The sequence below is a fragment of the Mytilus galloprovincialis genome, chromosome 2, assembly GCF_965363235.1.
Source record: "Mytilus galloprovincialis chromosome 2, xbMytGall1.hap1.1, whole genome shotgun sequence".
NCBI lineage: Eukaryota > Metazoa > Mollusca > Bivalvia > Mytilida > Mytilidae > Mytilus > Mytilus galloprovincialis.
The window spans coordinates 7785545-7812792 of NC_134839.1; the positions used below are offsets into that span (position 1 = coordinate 7785545).

The window sequence follows — 27248 nt, forward strand, 5'->3', positions numbered from 1 at the left end:
GCACTACAAAAACGATAGAAAACATACATTTTCAGGTAAAATTGGTATGTCCAAGGGCAATAACCAAAACCTCGACCTACATTAACAAACCTTAATTTTGATCTATGTTTTGTTATTAGGATAAAACGTTATATATACAAAAGGTGTGAAAAACTGATATTTTCCAACAATTTTAAAAGTTCTAAAATTAAGTTATGACTTGGATGACTAACTAACAATTTGAAGGTTATTAGTCTGCTGATAGTCAACAGGTTCAATACTATACACCTTATTGCTTTTTGAAAATCTGTCTTATTGACCCAAGGTCTGTCCCACTTGAGCTTTTGATGTCATACAACTATCACTGTCAATTGAGGAGTCAGATATTTTCTATAATGATGTAAAAATTTTATGGGAACTTCTGTGATGTCCAGTAAAAGCGGACAAATAGTGATAAGGTGTATTGAAAAACTTTGAATGCATGCATAAAGCACAGAAATAGTGCTTAGCAAGAATGTGTCCTAAGTACACAGATGCCCCATCTGCACTATCATTTTCTATGTTCAGTGGACCGTGAAAATAGGGTGAAATCTCTAATTTGGAATAATAATTAGAAAGATAATATCATAAGGAACATGTGTACTAAGTTTCAAGTTGATTGGACTTCAACTACATCAAAAACTACCTCGACCATAACCTGAAGAGGGACAGACAGATGAATGGAAGGATGGACGAACGCACAGACCAGAAAACATAATGCCCATAAATGGGGCATAAAAATGCTTAGTAAGACAAAATATCTATATGCATTTTTTATTTTTGTGTCTATAATTGAAAGAACTACGCAAAGCTTTGACCTCCTGTCCAGAGGCAGATTTGGGGGGGGGAATTTGGTTGCTTATATAGGGAATCACTGAAGCGTGACTGGAGCGGGCCCCCTCTTAGGTCAGTCAGTGGGCCCCCACTTATGAAAATTTCTGGATCCGCCACTGCTGTCTGTATTTGACTATACTTTTTGATTTGATCAAGTCCTCAATTTTTGTTCTAACAGGTTTTGGATTTACAAATGTATTGACCTCCAGCATAACTAAAGAGACATTAATTGTCAAATGCACATCTGGACTAGTAAATTTTGGTACCATTAATGTTATCACTTGTGTAGTTACTACCAAGTTGGATCCAACTCGTGTAGTAATCATGATAAAAACAATTCATATAAAATACACACTCTTTTATTGAACTATAACAACCTAAAAGCTACAAAAGTAACAATATAAACAACCAATAAATAAATGAAAATAAAATATAAATTATGATTGTACATTAAATATGTCAGTTAAAAATATATACATGATATCAGCAAACAAGAAAGTAACTCTCTTGTTGTAATAACTTTCAGTAAAAAATTAAAGAATATAGAGGCATTTAATAAGACTTATGTAACTTAAATAATTACTAGTTAATATTGTAAACATAAAAATAAATTTATAACAGCTGGTTGTTTTTTTTGTAATTTCAATGCAATAACTTTTTGGCAAGGATTAAATTACAAGTAACTTGAATATTAAAGAATAACACATTAATAAGACCTTAACATAAATATTTCTGATTTATGCAAACTTTTAGAACATGGGACATTTTATTGTATTTTATTAAATAAAGAAATAATTAGTGAATAAAAATTTCCATGTTTACAGTACTTAAAAAAGTCTGGAAGGAGTTTCTTCGTTTCTGTAATCTTTAAGTTTTTATAATTAGATTTTTATCTCCATCCTTTATATTTTTTTCATCATTATTCTGTAATAAATATATTTTAGCATCCCATTTTTCATTGTTTTGAAAGCTGATCATAATTTGAAATACAATTTTAGTGAATTATAAAAAAACAAAACTTATATATATCTAATATGGGTATCACATCACATATATCAGCAGTATATATACTCATAAACATAACACATTTATTAAATGGGGCCCTAGTAGGGTATCCCACTTAGATCACAAAGTCACATCTAAAATTGCCTCAGGTCACTTGATCACTTTTAAATTTATACTAATGAAAACTGTTCATAATCTTTTAAATTAACACTTTCATATTGCCATCTGAATTAATTTGAACTTTTCATTTCATTAGGTGTTCTTACAATATCTTTTTTCAAAGGTCAGAATCTAAACTAAAATAAGACACAAAATATTCAATTGTCACAGAGTACATTTTCTTGCACCCTAAATAAACCTAAGTCTAAATAATATTTCATGCTTTACAAACAAAAGTATATTTCAATATAACATTCTTTTTTTAAAGATGGTTAATAGCATCTAGGATATCAATCATGGATGGTATTAGGGGTGTCCCATTTAAGAATACATTGTACCCATGGAAGGCATGTTCAAAATGGGGATACCACTGATAGTGGCAAATTTTACTAAAATTTTCATTGTACTCGATATTCATCCATATTTGAGATTTCAAATTGTCTTGACTGGATCTATGTATTATTTTATGGAACAACACTCTCATATAAATATATTTTTCAGAAAATTAATTTAGATTTGTATTTATACTACAGTATCTCTAGATCCTCTCTTGGTATAACAACCTCTAACAGTGGGTGATGAGTCAGTGCTTTCAGTTTCTTTCAGGAGAGAAGAAAACTCATTAGTATTCAATGAGTCAGTCGAGTCATAGTGAGATATATAAGCCTGTGAGATAGCGGCATTTTGTACAGGGGACCTCACTGGTGAACGTACTGGGCTGTTGGATGGTGACCTTGATCTGACAATTCTAGCCCCTTGTCTGGCAATACGACCTTTGACTGTTCCAGGAGCTGAGTCGACATGTGGGTCATCGTGTGACTTAGATCTTTGTATATATCTTTGTCTGTTGGTCTGAAAAACAACATACTTAAGGCATTAAAAATACTTTCCCTTACAATATCAATTCTTGATAATTTAAATTCTATTCTAGTGATAAGAAAACACATCTAGTACCATAATTTCAAGAATTACATCATAAATGTTGTTATTTTAACCTATGACTTAAAAAATTATGGATAAATTGTGTGCATATTTTTATTCATATCTCAACAACATCTCTTGCATACTGGATCAGCAAAAACATTCTTGCAGAGAAAATTATCTTACATTGAATTATTTTATAAAAAAAATGAAGAAAATGCAGTGACTCTTTTCACAAAAAAATCCTATGAATGTTGTCACTCATAAGCTATGAATATATCTAAATAAATTATAATCATTTTAGTAGTAAGATTTTTTGTGAAAAGAGACCATTCTGTGAAAATGATGTTTCAATGAAAATTAAACGACTTTGAAAGTTAGAAAGATAAACAGCCTCAACCATGTCATAGGAGGATAAGAAAGTGTCTTTTTTTATGCCTCACCTACGATAGTAGATGGGCATTATGTTTTCTGGTCTGTTTTAATTTGGAATTAAAATTAGAAAGATCATATCATAGGAAACATGTGTACTAAGTTTCAAGTTGATGTAATTTAAACTTTATCAAAAACTACCTTGACCAAAAACTGTAACCTGAACTTCCCACTATCATTTTCTATGTTCAGTGGACCATGAAATTGGGGTCAAAACTATAATTTGGTATTAAAATTAGAAAGATCATATCATGAGGAACATGTGTACTAAGTTTCAAGTTGATTGGACTTCAACTTCATCAAAAACTACCTTGACCAAAAACTTTAACCTGAAGCGAACGGACGCTTAGGACAGACGGATAGTGGGAAGTTCAGGTTACAGTTTTTGGTCAAGATAGTTTTTGATAAAGTTTAAGTTACATCAACTTGAAACTTAGTACACATGTTCCCTATGATATATATGATCTTTTTAATTTTAATTCCAAATTAAAGTTTTGACCCCAATTTCACGGTACACTGAATATAGAAAATGATAGTGCGAGTGGGGCATCCATGTACTATTGACAAATTCTTGTTTCTAATAAATTTGTTTCTCATAAGGGTAATCTTATTCATAATTTTTTTTTTATTAAACAAGCATGATCTAAATTTTTTATCCTGCAAAGTGGAACAATTTGTTCCCAAAATGAGATTTTAAATAATAGAGCTATGCCTACCAGTGAAAATTGACATTTATCAAATTAGAATATAATTCCTGTTAACAAGTACTCATCGCAAACATCTAGGGATCTGGAAATAAAAACATCCCTAGGATGTCCTATCACCCTACCTGTGTTACACACCCCAATACAGTTAAATACACAGATATTCTAATCAGTTTTAATTTTTGCGAGATAACGAACAGACGTTCTCATCACTGCAAAGTTTTTTAACATATTTAAGAAAAGGGTTAATTGCAACTTTAACTGAATTATGCTCTTTTAATAATTAATCTAACATTTCTGTATTCTTTGATCTTTTAGTAGATATAGGAAGATGTGGTGTGAGTCAACTCTCCATCCAAATAACAATTTATAAAAGTATAATAAAAAATAGTAGGCGTGGATGAGTATTTATACATCAAAACACTGTAATATTGAATAAACAATAAAGATTTAATACTAAGATAATATAAACATGTGAAAGCTCTCTCACAGACAAACAACCAATAACTAAAAAATATAAAGGCATACACTACAAGCACCTTTTTTCTCTATTTTTTTATATTTTTTTAGCATTATTTTCTATTCTTTATATTTCAGCACCCAATGTTTCTCTATTCTTTATATTTTTTTAGCATTATTTTCTATTCTTTATATTTCAGCACCCAATGTTTCTCTATTCTTTATATTTTTTTAGCATTATTTTCTATTCTTTATATTTCAGCACCCAATGATTCTCTATTTTTTATATTTTTTTAGCATTATTTTCTATTCTTTATATTTCAGCACCCAATGTTTCTCTATTTTTTATATTTTTTTAGCATATTTTCTATTCTTTATATTTCAGCACCCAATGTTTCTCTATTTTTTATATTTTTTTAGCATTATTTTCTATTCTTTATATTTCAGCACCCAATGTTTCTCTATTTTTTATATTTTTTTAGCATTATTTTCTATTCTTTATATTTCAGCACCCAATGTTTCTCTATTTTTTATATTTTTTTAGCATTATTTTCTATTCTTTATATTTCAGCACCCAATGATTCTCTATTTTTTATATTTTTTTAGCATTATTTTCTATTCTTTATATTTCAGCACCCAATGTTTCTCTATTTTTTATATTTTTTTATCATTATTTTCTATTCTTTATATTTCAGCACCCAATGTTTCTCTATTTTTTATATTTTTTTAGCATTATTTTCTATTCTTTATATTTCAGCACCCAATGTTTCTCCATTTTTTATATTTTTTTAGCATTATTTTCTATTCTTTATATTTCAGCACCCAATGTTTCTCTATTTTTTATATTTTTTTAGCATTATTTTCTATTCTTTATATTTCAGCACCCAATGTTTCTCTATTTTTTATATTTTTTAAGCATATTTTCTATTCTTTATATTTCAGCACCCAATGTTTCTCTATTTTTTATATTTTTTTAGCATTATTCTCTATTCTTTATTGTTTTGATCAATCTTTCTATAGTATAGAATCATCTGTTCTGTAGACCACATCTAAACTGATATTTGATAGTTGTTAAGTTTTTTGTTAAATTGTAAAAAAAAAAACAGGCTGTTAACCCTTTCCTCCATGGATTTTTTTTTTTTACATACTAGATTCGCATTGGATTTTTTCAATAAAAAAAAAATCATTAAGTTTAAAGTATTGATGCATTGTGAAAACAAATATTTCATCAATGAAATTCAATTCAGATATTCTCATGGATATCCTTTTCATATTGGATACAATTTTTTCTAAGTCTGATCCAGACATTTCGTAGTCAGAGCATTTCAACTGAGGTACTACACAGGCGTCAAAAGGCATCATTATGGAGTAAAGGGGGTGGTGTCAAAAGACGTCATTATGGAGGAAAGGGTTAATAGGCCATCCAGTGACCTATAACTATTAATTCTTATGTGTCATTTGGTCTCTTGTGGAGAGTAGTCTCATTGGCAATCATCCCACATCTTCTTTTTTATATTTATGACAGTTACCTTCATTTCTACTGTTTCTGGGAGCATTTCTTCAGATCTAGCCAAACTTGGTGAGTGAGCTTTCCCTAGAGCAGCCCTAGCTTGTTGGAGTCTAGCTATATCCTGCTCAGCATTTCTGTAGGAGTACATTCTGTGAGTAGGAGAAGTATCCAAGCTCTGACTCTCCGCGTCACTATAGGTGTCATGATGATGGCTCTTAGGTAAGTATCGTCTCATACTTGTGGTTTTTGTGGCCGTGCGTTTACGTTTAAAGGTTTTACGACTCTTGGCGTCCTGTCTTTGCAAGCGATGTGGTCTTGGATCTAAATCATTGGTTGGACCAATTGCACCTTGAAAAAAGTTTTAAAAAGTAAAGATTCAAAACATTGTATTCTTCTTGAATAATACTCATAGTAATCAAAAAGGCCTTGATGGTATATTTAAGTGATGCACAGAGGTAAATAATTCATATTGATACAAACATAGCAATGCATGTTCAATGTGGATTATCAATATTTCTTGGATTTTTTTGTACAAGCTAGTAGATATAAAATTAAAAAAAAAAATCAGTAACATAAATTTCAACAAATAATAATTTGCACATTGACATATTGTGCACAATAACTGAGCAAAAAAATTTCATTGGCCTCCTTCCATTTTTTTTGGGTAGTTTTTGGATTAACAAACAATTTTTGATGTACAGTGGGTCAATGGTCAATGAGTGGGGTAATACACTTCACCATAGGCCCATTTAAATACCCTCCTAAAAGTAAAGGGGCTTTAAAATAAAATTGGAACTAGTAATTTCTATTAGTAATTTTCAAAGCAATTTTTGTTGTACTGTTAACAAACTCTTCTAAGTGAATGCATTTTAAAAAGATTTGTTAAATATTTAGCCCTCTTTAACTTTTGAGTCCAATCCATATAGAGCTAAGTGTACAGGATAGTATTACAGTAGGTTTAGTGAATACATAACACTAATTCAAAACTGAACACTGACTCCCTAAAGTGCAAGTACACCTATAATAAAAGATCAAACTTTTTGGATGTTTTTGTAATTATGATTACCTCCTCCGTTAGGCATATCTACATATTCTTCATTCTCATATAACACAGAGGCAGGGATCTCCTCATCAATACTGCTCTGTTTGGATGTCTCTGGTGAACGGAAACAGATTGTTGGTTGCCTCGTTAGTCTGGGTGGGTCTGATATCACAGCTGCATCTGAAATTACATGGATAAGAAATAACCCATGTTAGATTTACATACCATGCATACCTGTCAACTGACCAGTATTCTGCGGGTGTGACCCATTTTTCACAATTCTGAGGGATCACGCGGCACACCCGCCGGGTCATTGAATAACCCGGGAATTCCCAAAATGGCCCGTTTTGACCTGGATTTCTTAGCCTTGAGATTGATTTCATTAGTGATTTTCCTTTGAAATACCGGCAAATTAGTAATTCTTCCAGGAATGGAAAGTTCAGCTTGCTGTGTAAACTGTCAAATTAAGTGACACATTAAGTGTATGGCTTCACTTGACAGCTTTGGTGTTAACTAACACCAATTACCTTAGCGTTAGGTCATAAATAATTAGTGTTTTTCAGTTGTTTAACTTGAGTTACTTCCCCTTTTTTGTCACCATTTAAAATTAATCCTTATATTTACGTTTTTTGGGGGTAAAAAAGATTAAATCTAAGACAAAAAGAATGAAATATTACTTTTCATTATTTCTATACCTTTATACAATTATAAAATAAATAGTTTAATTATTTTTTTAATCTATACTTCCTTTAACTGTTTAACTTTATTTTACTATACTCTTATTTCACTGTCCTTAACAAAATGTAGTTGATTTGGAACTGAAAAGCCAATCTAAAAGTCTAACTACTTCCATTATAGAATGTAAAGAATGTAGAAAATTTTAAGAAATGTAATGAATATCAATAAGAAAAGGAATTAAGGCAAGTAACAAATTAATCAAAAGTTTTAAAAAGTGCAATGAAATAAATATTTTAATAAAATTTTAAATTACTTCACCAAGTGAATATGTTTTGGAAACTTTGATTTAAATTGTAAGAAAAACGTCCCTAAATACTGAAATTCAGAAAAAGTTTGTATGCGTTATGACCTGAGATTTCATTCTTTAATGCAGGTCATGACCTGCATATCCATTATCATAGGTTGACAGGTATGACCATGTAATATGAGAAGTATTCTCAATCAGTAAGACAAAATAAGTCTAGAGATGAACATGAGGGACATACCTGCCAACTTTCACGATTTAGGCGTGTACTACACGATTTTGACCCTCTGTCCCGATTACACGATCGTGATCGTGAAAATAGCCAAAAAACACGATTTTAGTAAAATTTACACGAAAAATATTTTTGTTCCCGATTTTGAACTTTTGAAAGTTTTCCCAAGGGAGACAAATCGTGTCTGACAAATTTCATCCAATCAAAATTTAGTGATCACGCATTCACCAGTTGATTAATGTCGGCATAGTAAACAATCAAAGAATCGAAATTTTGAGTTGTTTTTTTTTAGCTTGGGTGTTAAATTTATAAAAATTGGAATCATGATGGGCGAGTTATCACTTGCAAAATAGTTCTGGCACCGCCTAAGAAAAAAAAAGCGTGTTGCTTCGTGCAAATACTTACAGAAATGGGAGAATGATGTCAAGTACAGGGGCTGGTTGTCTAAATCAACGTTAGGATTGTCACATGCCTTTTGTAAAGTTTGCAACAGAGACTTTAAAGTTGACCACGGTGGCCTTAATGATGTCTCCAAACATTCTAGTACTGCTTGTGATATTGATCTATATAATATATGAGGGTTTGGATGGGGTTAAATGATTAAAGAATAGAATGCCCTTAAAAAATGAAGATAAGGGAATAACGGGCAAAAAAAAAAAAAAAATGAAAATTGGAGAAATGCGTGGTCAAATTTTTTGAAGATTAGAAAAAAAAGAGGTTAATTTTTTGAAGATTAGAGAAAAAAGGGGTGAAAATTAAATGTTTACAGAACAACAGACCCCCCCTCCCCCCATTTCCAGACCCTCATATATTGTTGGTTTTTTTTTGTTATTAAATTATTAAAATTATTACTTTTTTTTTATTTCTTGACAATGTATCAGACAAACATAAAGTCATCTTACTGGTGTTTATCTCAACAAAAAGAATACAACAATCAAACAATTTTAAAAAAGATAGGTTATAATAGCATCTTCAACTATCACCCCCCAAAAAAGAAGTATGTCAGACACTTTTAGGAGCCAAATCATCACACGAAAAAGTGCCTGGAAAAATTCTACCCTCAAAGATGGTGCCGCGCACAAAAACCCCCATGGCCATTTTCAAAAGTTGGCAGGTATGGCATTTGTAAAATCATCTTTCAAATATTTCAGTCCTTTATGACATAGTTTGTACTTTGCTTTTCTTATTAATTAAACACATGCATCACAGTTTTACTACTTTTATACAATAATTTAAAATAATTTTTTTTATGTTTTTATGTAAAAATAATGGCGTTGTCAGTTTATTTTTTATCTATTTATTTTCTATCTATGAGTTTGACTGTCTCTCTAATATCTTTCAACCCTCTTTTACGGAACAAAAGTATTTAGATTTAATACAAACAAGACATAGATATCGCCCTGCTCATATAGAAACCAAATACATGGCCAGCACTATATTTGCATAAAAATGAAAGTTCAGAACCATGGATTTTCGTAAAAATAGGTGAACAAATTTTAATGAAAACTAGAGGCTCTAAAGAGCCTGTGTCGCTCACCTTGGTCTATGTGCATATTAAACAAAGGACACAAATGGATTCATGACAAAATTGTATTTTGGTGATGGTGATGTGTTTGAAGTTCTTACTTTACTGAACGATTTTGCTTCTTACAATTATATCTATAATGAACTTTGCCCATTAGTAACAGAAGACTATATTTGGTAAAAATTTACATAAATTTACCAAATTAATGAAAATTGTTAAAAATTGACTATAAAGGGCAATAACTCCTTAAGGGGTCAATTGACCATTTAGGTCATGTTGACTTATTTGTAGATCTTACTTTGCTGAACATTATTGCTGTTTACAGTTTATCGCTATCTATAATAGTATTCAAGATAACCAAAAACGGCAAAACTTCTTTAAAAATTACCAATTGGAGGGCAGCAACCCAACAACCAGTTGTCCAATTCATCTGAAAAATTCAGGGCAGATAGATATTGACTTGATCAACAATTTAACTTCTTGTCAGATTTGCTCTAGATGCTTTGGTTTCATAGTTATAAGCCAAAAACTGCATTTTACCCCTATGTTCTATTTTTAGCCGTGGCGGCCATCTTGGTTGAATGGCCAGGTCATCGGACACATTTTTCAAACTAGATACCCCAAAGATGATTGTGGCCTAGTAGTTTCAGTGGAGATTTTGTAAAAGATTACTTAGATTTATGAAAAATGGTTAAAGATTGACTATAAAGGGCAATAACTCCTAAAGGGGTCAACTGACCATTTTGGTCATGTTGACTTATTTGTAGATCTTACTTTGCTGAACATTATTGCTGTTTACAATTTATCTCTATCTATAATAATATTCAAGATAATAACCAAAAACAGCAAAATTTCCTCAAAATTACCAATTCAGGGGCAGCAACCCAACAACCGATTGACCGATTCATCTGAAAATTTCAGGGCAGATAGATCTTGACCTGATAAACAATTTTACCCTGTCAGATTTGCTCTAAATGCTTTGGTTTTCGAGTGATAAGCCAAAAACTGCATTTTACCCCGATGTTCGATTTTTAGCCATGGCGGCCATCTTGGTTGGTTGGCCAGGTCACCAGACACAATTTTTTAACTAAATACCCCAATGATGATTGTGGTCAAGTTTGGTTTAATTTGGCCCAGTAGTTTCAGAGGAGAAGATTTTTGTAAAAGATGACTAAGATTTACGAAAAATGGTTAAAAATTGACTATAAAGGGCAATAACTCCTAAAGGGGTCAACAGACCATTTTTGTCCTGTTGACTTATTTGTAGATCTTACTTTACTGAACATTTTTGCTGTTTACAGTTTATCTTTATTTATGATAATATTCAAGATAATAACCAAAAACAGCAAAATTTCCTTAAAATTACCAATTCAGGGGCAGCAACCTATCAACGGGTTGTCCGATTCATCTAAAAATTTCAGGGCAGATAGATCTTGACCTGATTAACAATTTTACCCCATGTCAGATTTGCTCTAAATGCTTTGGTTTTTGAGTTATAAGCCAAAAACTGCATTTTACCCCTATGTTCTATTTTTAGCCATGGCGGCCATCTTGGTTGGTTGGCTGGGTCACCGGACACAATTTTTAAACTAGATACCCTAATAATGATTGTGGCCAAGTTTGGTAAAAATTGGCCCAGTAGTTTCAGAGGAGAAGATTTTTGTAAAAGCTAACGACGGACGACAACGACGACGACGACGACGACGGACGACGGACGCCAAGTGATGAGAAAAGCTCACTTGGCCCTTTGGGCCAGGTGAGCTAAAAAAATAATTTCAGATCAAGATGTACTTAATGTTACAAAAGATGACAAAAATCACTGGTATTTTTCAAGAAAAATTGATGAATATCAAAACCTGAAATATGATTCACATACATATTTTCCCTATTCAACAAAACAAACCTCCAGGAGATATATCCTCAATGGTTGGCCTTTGAAATTTCTCCAAAATACTACTGCCATCTCTGGCTGAAATTCTACGAGTTCTCTTGTCTCCCATCTCAGGACTTGCACTATCAACACTAGAGGTCAGCACTGTGTTCCTGAAGGGTGCACTTGCACATGAACTCTGAGAAAGTATGGTGGCTGAAGCAATATAATTTCTTTTTAAATGTCATGCATAGTAATTCTTTTTAATATTTTTCTTAAAAAACTTAGATATCATAGTTGCTGTTTAGAAAATTACAAATTTCATAATGTTAACATATGCAAATATTGATTAAGGAAGTAGCTTGATGATTATGTTGACTGAAAACATCTGTAAAATATTGTTATAAAAGATTTGTTTAAAAAACTGAACCCCCTTTTTTATATGTCTGCATTTCGTGACCTCTATTACCGTCTTGCCAATATCATAGCCTTACCTTTGCTTGCCCTCTTGCCAATATTAGCCAGTGATGGTTTTGTTGCAGATATGATTGTTTCTGTGTTAACATCAGTAATACTGGCATGTCTCCTATGATCATGGTACTGAGATTGGGATCTGTCTGTTGTCATGGTGCATGTCCTTGACCTGTACTCTCCTGCAACTGAAACAAGAGTGAAAAAAACTAGACCACTGTTACAAATTATTACCTGTTAATATTTCCTTTTGTTGTAATCAAAAAAAATTATTCAATCACAGGTTGTTTATTGTGTTCTTAAATTTTTGAAAGAAGCATGGTACAAAATATTTTTCATGTATCTTTGAAATTTTCTACCATGAAACAGCATATACTGGAGAATAAACCCTAGATTCATACAAATACAGACTAAAATGGATGTCAGAAGGTAAGAAAGGCTTTCTTAAATTCGTGTTCAACCAACTTACTTCTTTTTTTTGCTTTTTATGCATACGCAACTATAAATGACCTTAGTTCACTAAAGTATCTTTGCAGGTATCAAGTGAAAATACTTCCATAACCAACCCAAAATCAAGGTCTGATTTCCCCCTCTACCTTAATGGAATAACACGAAAGTTCCATCGTCACTTCATATATCTTCACCTTAAAAAGCCAGCTGAGGACAATATCTTATTTCATCGTGATTTCCTTACCTGCCCCAACAGCTGCTATATCTTCTTTTATCTGTTGTAACTCCCCAGCTAACATAAGTACTACCCCAGCACTACATTTAGGGTGTTGGAAACTGTAGCCTTGTAATTTGTCTTTGATGGTCTGCTGTAAATAATACTCCTGTGCCATGTCACAGTTCACTTTCATCATCTAAATAAAATATCATGATATTCACATATCAAAATTTTTAACAAAAATACTATACATTTGTACTATGCATTTTCATTGTTATGGAGTTCTTAATTTTTTTTTTAACAAAAATGTGATTGTTATATATCTCAGGTCTGTCTACCCCTGTCAACACTATTTGTTGTTTGTTTTGTGTTGTTGGGAAGCTATTTCATTGATTCATATCCCACATGTTAGAACTCCATAAATCTGTAGCTGCTTGAGTCTTGGTGGATGGATGGTTTTTTTTAGAATTTTTCATACATATTAAGGAAAAATTTAATTGAAATAAGTATGAACTCTGCTTTGTATTAGACTGAAATGCTGAGCTTGAAGTTTAATGTGTTTTTTCACAAGGTAACAGTCTGTCTCTGAGCAAACCAATCAGATGTTCAGTAGTTGTCGTTTGTTGTCAGATGTTGTTTCTCCTTTTTTTATATCAATAATCAATCAACAATGAAGTAAGAGTGTGCATGTAAATATCCTTTTGCCTTACTGTTATAAGTTTGAAGAAATAGTAATAAATAAGAGATTTTTTTTTATTTCTAGTCATGGTCTCACCTTGAATTGTATAAATGGATGCAGCATTAAATACAAAGATGGTCTGTAAGTCACAATGAAATCCAGGAACTTCCAGAATGGTAACGATACTGAAATAAAAACATTAATCCGTTTATACTATTTTACATGAAATAATTTTTCTATACTTCATTATAAGGCTCCTGACCAATTCATTTGTTTATTTACAATGATTTGCTTATTGCTCTGGAGCACCTCTGTTTTTTTTTATTTATAGGTTTCCTTTTTACCTATGCCTTATTATTTCTCATTGTCCTTTGGAGTCTTCTAGCCCATTTTTTAATTCTAAGGAATTTAAGACATTTATTAAAATTAATAAAATAAATATAATTTTACTATTATTATCTATTACATGAAACACATTAAAATAAATTAAAATGCACAAATTGGTTGTTCTCCAGGTGCTAACAGAAGTAGATTTTTAGTTTGAGGGTAAACATAGGTTTAAGTGTTTGATCAAAATGCACAGAATTGCAAAAGCTATCTTTACAGGAATATTTTTGTAAGAACATTACTTTCTATTTTTGCAGAAAATAGTTACTTATCACTACTATAGAATGTGTGCAGGAATTCTTTCTATCATCACAGGATATATTATTCTTCTAGAAACTTTATGTGTAAAGCTTCTAGATATGGGTCAGAGCCTCTATAAATCATTTTTGCAAAAAATCTAGAAATCTACCTCTTAAAACCTATGAATCACAGTGAGGTTAGACCTCCAACTCTAATTTTGTCTCCCTTTCACTGTTATTTAATCAAAAATAATTGTATTTTGTTGTTGTAAAACTGACAAATGATTGCATGATTACCATATCATTGTTTGTTTCACTGGTATATCTCAAGCTACCAGACAATGCTATTAAATAAGTTGATACTTTAACAATTTTATCCATTGCATCTCTTTTTAATATATTTCAATTTAAATCTAAAAAGGATAAACATATAATGAAGAATAGGTTGTACAGCCAATCTTGATTCAGATATTATTCCTCAAAGGGAGATCTCAATCTTTTCAGGTTTGTGGTTGTGGCTCATTATATTTAAAATACATTAACAAAATATCCCAAAAGTTTGCTGATATTAATTATATATAAATATACTAAATAAATAAATGATTTGGAAAATACATTGAAGGTATAAAAAGTCATGAGAATTCCGAATGCAATTAGGAACATAACAGAAAATAACCGCAAGTCTCCGAATAAAAAGGTAAAGTAGGTCAAAGACGCTAAAATTATTTTATAACATTAAACATTTTAGCATCGACGGTAAAGGAAGCTATAAGGTATTTATCTTCTCATTTTAATTATTTTGATAAGGAAACTAGATAAAAATAAAGCATCGTATAGATTTTTAAAACAAACCGAAGTATACAGTATATCGAACATCCTTTTATTTAATTCAGTCATTTTGTTTTCTTTTTTTTTCCCTTTACTCATCCCTTATTTACGTAAATATGTCTAGACAGTGGTGGATCCAGAACTTTTCCTAAGGGGGGCCCGCTTCAGTTATGCTTCAATGATTCCCTATATAATCAACCAAATTTTTCCTACGAAGGACCCCCCCCCCCCCCCCTGGATCCGCTCTTGATTCCATTTTTGTTCTATTCTAGATCATTCTAATGTTCCCGTTGAACGTAACAGAAAATAACCGCAAGTCTCCGAATAAAAAGGTAAAGTAGGTCAAAGACGCTAAAATCATTTTATAACATTAAACATTTTAGCATTTATTTTCTCATTTTAATTATTTTGATAAGAAAACTAGATAAAAATAAAGCATCGTATATATTTTTAAAACAAACCGAAGTATACAGTACATCGAACATCTTTTTATTTAATTCAGTCATGCTGTTTTCTTTTTTTTTCCTTTACTCATCCCTTATTTACGTAAATATGTCTAGACAGTGGCGGATCCAGAACTTTTCCTAAGGGGGCCCGCTTCATTCATGCTTCAATGATTCCCTATATAATCAACCAAATTTCCCCCACAAAGGGTTTGGGGGCGCCCCCTGGATCCACCTATGCTAGAAGTTTTAAAACCACCCAATTAGGACATGTTGTTTATATGGCTAACGATATGTGCATCTAGCCACTTGACCAGTTGACGACTTGCATATATATTTGATTGCACATTTATTATCAAGTTCGACTGAATTTATTTAATGGATTTTTAATAATGTCAGATTTGAAAGAAATACATGTGAAGTATATGTTAGAAATCTTTTTGTTCAAAACAGAATGTTAATAGACATATAAAGGAAAGTTATGATCAATAAGTTGGTAAGCTTTAATTAGTTGGAAAAAAAGTTATAAATATAATAAAATGTATAATTATGTACAATAAATTGGCAAATTTGATACTCATGCAGTCGTTGTGAAGGGCATGCATATAATCATTCGGCCAAAAATAAAGAAATCAAGATTAAGATTGAATATTATTTTTATAATAAAATTAATTGTACATGTGTTAATGACAGTGCTAGTGGGATATGTATCACCAGCACAATAGTAAGAACTTCTGTGTTGGCGCCATGATTTAGGAACATAAAGAGTTACACTAGTCCGTCTGTCCCGAATGTCCCATAAAAACGGGTTCTGCTCTTCTTACTTTAGTTTGCCTCGATCAAATACTTCAAAACCTAAACACAATATATAAAAGGAGCTGATGCATGAGTGCCAATGAGAACTCTCCACAAGAGACTAAATGACACAGAAATTAACAATTATACAATGTAGCCTAGGTCACCAACACGGTCTTCAACAATGGGCAAGGTTCATACCGCAAAGTCAGCTTTTAAAGGCACCGACATGACAATGTAAAACAATTCAAACGAGAAAACAAACGGTATAAGTTATGTACAAAAAATAAACGAAAAACAAAATAGGCACGTGCATATAAAATAAGGCGGGGTTAAACATGTTAGCGGGATCCCAACCCTCCACGGTATGTGGCATGAGTGCCAATAAGAACTCTCCACAAAAGACCAGATCACACAAACACTAAAAACTATGGGTCATATGCAGCTTTCAACAATGAGCAAAGTCAATACCGCATATAGTTATCAATAAAAGGCACTGAAATGACATTGTAAAACAATATTCAAACGAGAAAATAAACGAACAAATTTATGTAAAAAAAATGAACGAAAAACAAGTATGTAACACATAAAAAACGACATTCATTGAATTACAGGCTCCTGACTTACCACAAGCACATACATACCGAATAAGGCGGGGTTGAACATGTAAGCGGGATCCCCACCTCAACACAAAATCAAATTTGAAATTTTTAAGTGTCACTTTTACCGTTCAAGAGTTATCATGTCCCTTTAAAAAATATAAGAAGTGCTGACTATTTCGTTTCCTTTGTCTTAAATAAGGAGGCCCCTCATGGGGGTCCTAGTAATCACATAATCACCATTTTTTTGCCAATATAATCACATAATCATTAAATATTTGCTTATCTTTAGTAATCAAATTATCATAAACTAAAAATACAGTCCTAGGTAATCAAATAATCATGAAATATTTGGCTTAATAATCAAATAATCATTAAAAAAACGGCCAAGTAATCACATAATCAAAAACCCCATGAGGGCCCTCAATAAGTCTGACTCAATCAAATGTTATGAACCTTATACGCGATTCACATTACCCCATAACACAGATCTGTGAAGCTCAATATTGGGTCACGATGGCGTCACTGTTCATGTTTTTTTTATATGTAAAAAGTTGTGGTACGATTACCAATGATACAAATGTCAACCCGGAGCCTTGAGATAGGAAAACTGCTAAATCTATTGTTTCTGTTCTTTAACTTTAATTTGCCTCAGCCAAATGTTTTGAAACTTATTCACAATGCTTATGGTCACAAAACGGTCAAAATTACGCGAATCCTGCATCTATATGTGGAAGTTTACTCATTTTTTTCACAAGCAGGGGCATCTGTGATTAATAGACATATTCTACATTTACTTCAGTAATCAGCTTATTTTCTTCCATTGAATTCTTTTTTAAATAAACTGAACTTGCACATTTTTTTTCAGGATCTCGGTGCAGTTTGGTAACAGACAGTGATATCAAGTTAAATGTGACCAACTTAACAAAGTGTTTCACTAGATTGAGCTCTCTGTCTAAGTGTACTTTAATGGTTCTTAGCATTGAGTTCAGTTTATTGATATGCGTATACCTTCTGTGTGAATTTTCATGATGTAAAAGCAGACTATTCATACCTACATGTCCATGAAATGAAATCTAAGGTAAAATGATTGAAACATTTTGCATTATCTATCACAGCTGGCAGAACATTTTCTTACTTGATATTCACGGAAATTAAAGGATTTAGTTTCATCTGAACCAAACATTCTAAAAAATTGAGAATGGCAATGTGGAATGTGTAAAAGAGACAGTAACAATGTCAAAAGAGCAGAAAGCAGTCAAAGGCCATTTATGAGTCCTCATAGCTGACTATGCGGTATGGGCTTTGCTCATTGTTGAAGGCCGTACGGGGACCTATAGTTGTTAGAGTCTGTGTCATTTTAGTCTTTTGTGGATAGTTGTCTCATTGGCAACCATACCACATCTTCTTTTTTATATCTTCAACAAAGCGAGAAAATCCCTCTTCCAGAGGCGGGCTTCAGATGACCCTTAACAAAATGTGTACCAGTTCAAACTTCAAATTATAAAATCAACTTACAATTAAAAATATACAAGACTAACAAAAACCAGAGACTCCTGACTTTACGTCAAGGTAATCATAATAAGAGACACATCCAATATGCAAAGGTCAAGAGTCAAAAAGTCATAGTCTGGTCAAGAGATTCTTGTGAAAAAAAAGGATTTTGATAAAAGGGTCATTGTGGTACACTAAACTAACAATATATCTTATGTATCTAATATATCTTAGAAGATGTGGTACGAATGCCAATCATACAGTTAATTCTCCATTTAATTCAAACAAAATATACAAGTTTTACATTGAGGACAAAGGTCAAGCTCACATGAAGTTTCTCGTGCCAATAGACTCATATAGAAAACCTAGGGCAGAGACAGAAACACAAGACATATAATAACTAAACTCAATTGAATGGAACTTGTATTGCAGGTCACTACAATTGCCTTCAACAAAGAATATAAACTCTCGCAACAAAGCAAGATTAACCCCGTCTTTCACTAAAGTTTGAGCAGGATTCTTTGCAACGATTATCTTAACACATATAATTGAGAATCGAGTCGTGCAGTTATGTCAAGAAATTAAAACGGTAAGATTAAACATTAAAACAGTAAAAACTAGCCTAAGGGTTTACCATTAATTTTTAACCCAACCATATGATAGTACTATGGTAAACTTATGGATACACATGATACAGTCATGAAATTGAATATTTGAAATAGTACGACCAGAACAATACAAGACAGAGTTGTAAACAAAAGAAAGTAATGATGCATATCGAATTTTTAATTCCAATGCACAAATTAGGAACCGTAGTTTTCATTCAATTTATTTATCTAAAATGTACGCTTGGGTTAAACAATGGAAATTAACACTGTATATTTATATAAACGATCAATCTTGTATACTAAATAAATAAATGATTTGGAAAATACGTTGAAGGTATAAAAAGTCATGAGAATTCCGAATGGATTTAGGTTCTATCCGGGCACTCTGGTTCTAAACCTTGGTTCCATCTGAGTTTTTTGGTTCTGAACCTTGGTTCTATCCGGGTTCTTTGGTTCGAAACCATGGTAACTGGTTCAACATCCGGGTTGTTTGGTTATAGCAACCCAACTTCTTGGTTCCATCTGGGTTCTATTCTAGATCATTCTATTGTTCCCGTTGAACTTGGAGAAGATAATCGCAAGTATCCGAATAAAAAGATAAAGTAGGTTAAAGACGCTAAAATTCTTTAATAACATTAAACGTTTCAGCATCGACGGTAAAGGAAGCTGCAAGGTATTTATTTTCTCATTTTAATTGTTTTGATTAGGAAACTAGATCAAAATAAAGCATCTTATAGGTTTTTAAGAATAAACCGAAATATACAGTATATCGAACATCTTTTTCTTTAAATCAGTCGTCCTGTTTTCATTTATTTTTCTTTACTCATCCCTTATTTCCGTTAATATTTCTAGTAGATTTAAAACCACCCAACTAGGATATGTTGTTCAATTGGCCAACGATATGTGTGCATCTAGCCACTTGACCAGTTGACGACTTGCATATATATATATTTGATTGCACATTTATTTTCAAGTTCGACTGAATTTTATCTAACGGGCTTTGTAATAATGCCAGATTTGATAGAAATACATGTGAAGTATATGGGAAAAAAAACCGATTTGTTCAAAACAGAATATTAAAATACAAATGCAAAAAAAAGTGATGATCAATTTAAGTTTGTAAGCTATAAAATATTACAAAAATGTATTTATTAAGTACAATACATTTGTCAAATTTGATACTCCGTGTGAAGGGCATGCATATAACCATTCGGCCAAAAATAAAGAAATCAAAATTAAGATTGAATATTTTTATAATAAAATTGTGTGTGTGTGTAAATGACAGTGCTAGTGGGATGAGTATCACCAGCACAATAGTCAGAACGTCTGTGTTGGCGCCCCCTAGTCCGTCCGTCCTGAACGTATTAAAAAATGGGTTCCGTTCTCCAAACTTTAGTTTGCCTCAACCAAATACTACAAAACTTATGCACAATATAATAAAAAAGATGTGGCATGAGTGCCAATGAGTACTCTCCACAAGAGACCAAATAACACAGAAATTAACAACTGTATGTCACCATACGGCCTTCAACAATGAGCAAAGTCCATACCGCATAGTCAGCTATAAAAGGCATCGAAATGACGATGTAAAACAATTCAAACGAGAAAAACTAACGGCCTAATTAAAACATTTGACTTTTCTACTCTTTACACAAGTATTCCACATTCCAAACTAAAAGACAAATTGAAAGAGTTGGTATTACTTCGCTTCATAAAAAAGAATGGCCAACGTAGATACAAGTATCTTGTCTTGGGGAGAGATAAATCATACTTTGTAAAGAATCACTCTGATTCAAACAAAAAATTCTCTGAAACCGATATTATCAAGATGATTGATTTCTTGATTGACAACATATTTGTAACGTTCGGAGGACGTGTTTTTCAACAGACTGTCGGCATCCCAATGGGAACAAATTGTGCCCCTCTACTTGCCGACTTGTTTCTTTATTATTATGAGGCTGACTTCATGCAGGAACTTCTTAGGAAGAAAGATAAGAAGTTAGCAATATCCTTTAACTCTACTTTCCGCTATATAGATGACGTTCTTTCACTAAACAATTCAAAATTTGGTGACTATATGGAACGCATCTATCCCATCGAATTGGAGATAAAGGATACTACAGATACAGTTAAGTCGGCTTCATATCTTGACCTACATCTAGAAATTGACATTGAGGGTCGGTTGAAAACAAAACTTGACGACAAAAGAGATGATTTCAGCTTTCCAATTGTGAACTTTCCATTTCTAAGTAGCAACATTCCAGCAGCACCTGCATACGGGGTGTATATCTCCCAATTGATACGGTATTCCCGTGCTTGCATTTCCTATCATGATTTTCTTGATAGAGGGTTACTGCTTACAAGGAAGCTATTAAACCAAGAGTTCCAAATGGTGAAGTTGAAATCATTCCTTCGTAAATTTTACGGACGCCATCACGAGTTGGTTGACCGTTATGGAATAACCGTTTCACAAATGATATCGGATATGTTGCTTACGTCATAACTACAATCCCCTTCCCTTTCATGAATGTGACCTACCGAATTAAACTATTTACCGGATTTGTAATCACATAAGCAACACGACGGTTGCCACATGTGGAGCAAGATCTGCTTACCCTTCCGGAGCACCTGCGATCACCCCTAGTTTTTGGTGGGGTTCGTGTTGTTTATTCTTTAGTTTTCTATGTTGTGTCATGTATACTATTGTTTTTCTGTTTGTCTTTTTCATTTTTAGCCATGGCGTTGTCAGTTTGTTTTAGATTTATGAGTTTGACTGTCCCTTTGGTATCTTAAGTCCCTCTTTTTTGTACAAGAAATGCACTAAAAAAAATATGTAACACAAACGACAATCACTCAGCGGAATTACAGGCTCCTGACTTGGGACAGGCACATACATACAGAAAAGGGCGGGTTTAAACTTGTTAGCGGAATCCCCACCCTCCACCTAATGTGGCATGAGTGCCAATGAGAACTCTCCGCAAAAGAGACCAGATGACACAGAAATTAACAGCTATAGGTCGGCATACGGCCTTCAACAATGAGCAAAGTCCATACCGCATAGTCAGCTATAAAGGGCACAGAAATGACTATGTTAAACAATTCAAAGGAGAATTAAATGAGTAATCATGTCCCTTTAAAAAAATAGAAAATGCTGAATTTTTCGTTTCCGTTCTCTTAAATAAGTTTGACTCAATCAAATGTTATAAACGTAATATGAAATGCTTATTACCCCATAACACAGCTCTATCAAGTTCGATATTGGTTAGGGTCACTGTTCATGAGTTATTAGATGTAAGAAGATGTGGTACGAGTACCAATGATACAAATGTGAACCCGGAGCCTTGAGATAGGAAAAATGATTAATCTGTTGTTTCCGTTCTTTAACTTTAGTTTGCCTCACCAAATGTTTTGAAACTTATACAAAATGCTTATGGTCACAAAACGGTCAAATTTACGTGAATCCTGCATCTATATATGGAAGTTTACTCATGGTCTTTTTTTCACAAGTAGGGGCATCTTTGGCAAATAGACATATTCTACATTTATTTCAGTGAACAGCTTATTTATGTCCATTGAATTTTACTTTTAATAGAACTAACTTGCATATTTTATTCAGGATCTCGGTGCAGTTTGGTAACAGAGAGTGATGTTTCAAGTACATGTGACCAGCATAACAAAGTGTTTCACTAGATTGAGCTCTCTGTCTAAGTGTACGTTAAAGGTTCTTTGCACTGAGTTCAGTTTATTGATATGCGTATACCGTCTGTGTGCATGTTTCAGATGTAAAAACAGACTATCCATACCTACATGTCTATGAAATAAAATATAAGGTAAAATGATTGAAATATTTTGCATTATCTATCACAACTGGCAGCAAATGGTTCTACTGAAGCAGTAAATGTTCTCTCTAATTTTTCACGGAAATTTAAGGATTTAGTTTTCATTTGAACCAAATATTCTTCAAAATTGGGACAGTAACATGACAAAAGAGCAGAAAGTAGTCGAAGGCCACCAATGGGTGTTCAACAAAGCGAGAAAATCCCTCGCCCGGAGGCGGGCTTCAGATGTCCCATTAACAAAATGTGTACTATTTCAAACTACAGAACATAAAATTAACTTACAATTAAAAACGTAAAAGACTAACAAAACCAGACACTTCCCACTTGATGTCAAGGTAATTATACCAAGAGACACACCCAATATTTATAGGTCAAGAGTCAAAAAGTTATAGTCTTGTCAAGAGTCAGATTTTGAGGAAAGGATCATCGTGGTATAAATTACTAACAAATATATCTGTATATCTAATTTAGATATAAGAAGATGTGGTATGAGTGTCAATCAGGCAATTCCCCATTTTATTCAAGAAATATACAAGTTGTAGATTGAAGGCAAAGGTCAAGCTCACATGCAGTTTAATTTTTCTCGTGCCACTAGACTCACCATCCTATGACAATTCCTCTACACACCCACCGTGCATATGTCAAGAGTCAAAAAGTCATAGCCTGGTCAAGAGTTCTATGTTAAAAATACACACAGCAGTCCTGCATGAAAATTCATCATGGTACACGTAACAATGTCTTGTGTCATGATGCACTACACATGCCAAATACAGAAAGCCTAGGTCAGAGACAGAAACACAAGATATATAACTAAACTCAATTGAACGGTACTTGTATTGCAGGTCACTACAATTGCCTTCAACATAGAACATAAACTCTCGCAACACTGCAAAGTTAAAACTGTCTTTCACAAAAGTTTGAGTAGGATTCTTTGCAACAATTATCTTAATGTTAATTGAGAATCGAGTAGTGCAGTTAGGTCAATAAATTAAAACGGTAAGATTAGGCATTAAAACACTAAGAACTAGGGTTTACCATTAATTTCTAACCTAACCATGTGATAGTACTATGGTAAACTGATGGAAACATGATACAGTCATGAAATTGGATATTTGAAATAGCTCGACCAGAACAATACAAGACAGAGTTGTAAACAAAACATACGAATTTTTAAGCACAATGCACAAATAAGGAACCGTATTTATTCATCTAAAATGTACGCTTGCGTTCAACAACGGAAATTAACACTGTATATTTATATAAACGATCAATCTTGTAATATATAAATCTAAAGAGTACATACCTTTTCCTTTTGAAACCATATCTTGGATGCATCTGGCCACTTTATGCCATTCAGAAGACAAGACTTTGTCAAAACATGTCATTAATATCTCTAATCCTATAACAAATTTAAGTAAGCTGAATCAGATTCTTGAAATTGTTTAAATTTGAGAAGCTCTACATAAAGTTTTTTATGCTCAAAATTGTCAAGGGAAATATACAATGAAACTTTTATTTCAAAAGGGCTTTGGCACATGAAAGTATTTTTAAAACTCTTCCACTCTCATGTCTAAAATTTGCAAAATTATTGCTCAAAATATCACAACTCAAACATGTTCACAAATTAAGAAAAAAGGCAGAAAAATACTACAACACCAACAGCAGCCATAATCCCCAAACATTGATATGCAAATGAAGAGCATGTTCTGATACCTACCTAGAAATGCCACATGAAGAACCAGTTCATTATCTTGTCGTTTGTCAAATGTCAAATGATGTGAGAAGCTGCCACATCTATGGTTTTCAGTCATGGACAGATGATGGTGATGACCTGGTTTCTGGTTGGCATTGTTATGTTGTGTCTGTGCAGCATGGAAAGGAGGGGGACTCAGCATATTCAGTATCATTGACAAAGCATAGCTGACATCACAATGTCTCAGTCTTGGTGTCTCTGTAAGTATATTGTATTGCTCTCATTACTACAATTCTATGCCAATAAGTAACTTGTGATGTTTTTCTTTCCCTAACATATTACAGAAGTAAATACACGCTTTATAATTTAAGAACCAAAAGTTATTTAACAGGATACAGCTTGCAAATTTTCTAAGAAAGTATTCATGAGAAATATTTACCAGTACCAAGAAATTAGGAATATATAAATGTCTTCACGAAATTTTATCTTCAAAGAATTAATCAAAACTTTAAAACTATATCTATCGACAAATAAATGGTTCATTTCAATACAGTTATTACAACGATGCAGTATCATATCCAAACAGTTAATTTCTGAAAAAGGAATGAATTTTAATGCTAATAAAATTAATGTTGTGTTCAATTGATTACACTTTCTAAATATACATTTTATCTCTCATTGTGATAAAAAGATGAGAGTGTATACATTTCTACTCTATAAACATTACCTCTCCGGCCTGCTCCCATCCTGATACACAGAGGTAATATGAAGTTAACCATCACACTAACGGATCGGTCAGGAGACACTGTGAAGGTGGACACAGTACTTATCACCTGTTCTAAATTGAACTGGTCCTGAAACAAATGAAAAATATAAATATACACTGTAGTACTAGAAATGTACAAGTTTAGACAGAGTGACCGAGAATTCATCAATTGCAAAATAATCTTTTGAGTTTGTCTTCACAAACTATATGAAAATTATTTATACAAAGTTGTTTAGATGAAGTAAGCCGATGTGAAGGTTAACTAGATCTGTATTCCAGAACTAAAATCTCTGTTAACTTAAAAAAATTATATATTAGGCACAATTAAGATTCATAAGAAATCATAAGGTGTAATACCACATTGATTTTCCCCTATTAGTCTTTGTTAAATTTGCACTTTTCAAAAAAATGTGCAGAATTTATCTTTGTTTCAAATAAAGAAATACTTGTTTATCCTGTCCAGTTATATAGCAAAAAAAATTCACATACCATTTCATTGCATATTAGAAAATAACCATCATTGGAAGTTATCCAATCAAATTTCTCCCCTTATTTTATTTGTGTACAAGGTTTAGTCACGATGTAATCTCAAGATTACAAAATTTTCTATAGAAATCCCAAATAAAGAATAATGGTGTTTTGAAATACCCAAAACATATGTTTATGACACAGAAATGGTTTTACTGCAATAAAATGTAGGATTAATAACCTACAACTGTCAAATTAAGGTATTCGGCCCATAATTAGCCAATATACAACAAGCAAAATAATTTACATTTTTATCAAGGATTGTAAGTAGGGGGGTCTAAGAGTTCTTACTATGAAATAAAAATCCGCAAAATATTTGAGGTTAACAGCAGAGCTGGGTTACAGTGCCCCCCCTTTTTTGTCCTCAAATGCCAAATAAGGGGTTTTAATAGGATGTAATTTTAAGAAATCTATATAGTATAATTTACTAATCTATCTTTTAAAAGGAACCTTACATGTAACCTTGTAAAATTAAACATAAAAAATAAATTGTTTTTTTGCTATTCTATTTTTAGAACTGTGTTATTGTTACTAATAATAGAAAAAGGAGAAAAGTCTAAAATTTGTCAATTTTATATCTTCACTAGTTCAAAAGTGAATATTTTAGCAGAGCATTAAAAAATGACATTTAAATTAACTTTACATATTGTTCCATCCTAAAAAAAAATTTTAGAAACTTTTACCGTACCAATTTCAAGAAATTTTGATTTAGAATGTCAAGGTCACAGTTCGTAAATGGAGACTTGGTATCCCTGTTCTGATGTTTTCTGGTATAATTTATGTAAATCTTTAGCAAAACTAACCATACTTCATATAATCTTATAATAAGAATAAACTATGATATTTATGACATGTAAAGTTCAAAAGGTCAAAGGTCAAGGTCATTTTTGGAGCTAAAATCAACAAAATCTCCTTTTTTGCTAAATTTTCAAAAGTGTATCTACCTATTGGTCCCACAATCTTCACAACCTTTGTAAATAAAGACCATTTGATGATATTCAAAAGATCTTGGTTTGGTTTCAAGCTTTAGGGGTCAACAGGTCAAAAGGTCAAGTAATTTTAGGAGCTAAAATTAGACAATGACCTCCTTTTTTGCTCAATTTTCTATAGTCAACTTACCTTTATGTACTATAATCTTTCATTACATTTGTTAATTATGATATGCATTAGATATAGGTTTAGCTTCAACCTTGAGGTCAAAAGGTCAAGGTAATTTTAGGACCTGAAATATGAAAATTCTCTCCTTTTTGCTCATATTTCAAAAGTATATAATAAAAAGAAGATGTATGATTGCCAATGAGACAACTCTCTACAAGAGATCAAAATGACATAGAAATTAGGTTATAGGTAACTGTACGGCCTTCAACAATGAGCAAAGCCTATACCGCATAGTTAGCTTTAAAAGGTCCAAAATGGCAATGTAAAACAATTCAAACAAGAAAACTCACGGCCTTATTTAAAAAAAGAAATGATCAAAAAACAAATATTTTACACACAAACAAACCACAACCACTGAATA

At 32.3% G+C, this 27248-nt stretch overlaps 2 protein-coding genes and 1 long non-coding RNA gene across 3 annotated transcripts in view; 2 read left to right on the top strand and 1 right to left on the bottom strand.

Annotated features, from left to right (window-relative positions):
- LOC143062798 (uncharacterized) overlaps nt 1–27248 on the top strand; it is a 528850-nt gene that overhangs the window by 152090 nt on the left and 349512 nt on the right. The window lies entirely within an intron of this gene.
- The window catches only part of LOC143062788 (protein unc-80 homolog), a 126082-nt gene continuing 100029 nt past the window's right edge, over nt 1196–27248 (bottom strand). The window contains exons 48-57 of the mRNA XM_076234572.1: nt 25163–25289; nt 24460–24693; nt 24046–24141; nt 13607–13695; nt 12859–13027; nt 12188–12352; nt 11727–11909; nt 7109–7264; nt 6062–6390; nt 1196–2868 (exon numbers count right to left, since the gene is read on the bottom strand). Coding sequence (XP_076090687.1) covers nt 2539–2868; nt 6062–6390; nt 7109–7264; nt 11727–11909; nt 12188–12352; nt 12859–13027; nt 13607–13695; nt 24046–24141; nt 24460–24693; nt 25163–25289 — 1878 coding nt within the window. The 3' untranslated portion in view covers nt 1196–2538. The remainder of the gene's footprint in view (nt 2869–6061; nt 6391–7108; nt 7265–11726; nt 11910–12187; nt 12353–12858; nt 13028–13606; nt 13696–24045; nt 24142–24459; nt 24694–25162; nt 25290–27248) is intronic.
- On the top strand, nt 17835–18915 carry LOC143062785 (uncharacterized). Its single transcript, XR_012974843.1, has 2 exons — nt 17835–17882; nt 18728–18915. It is a non-coding gene; the product is annotated as an uncharacterized LOC143062785 (long non-coding RNA).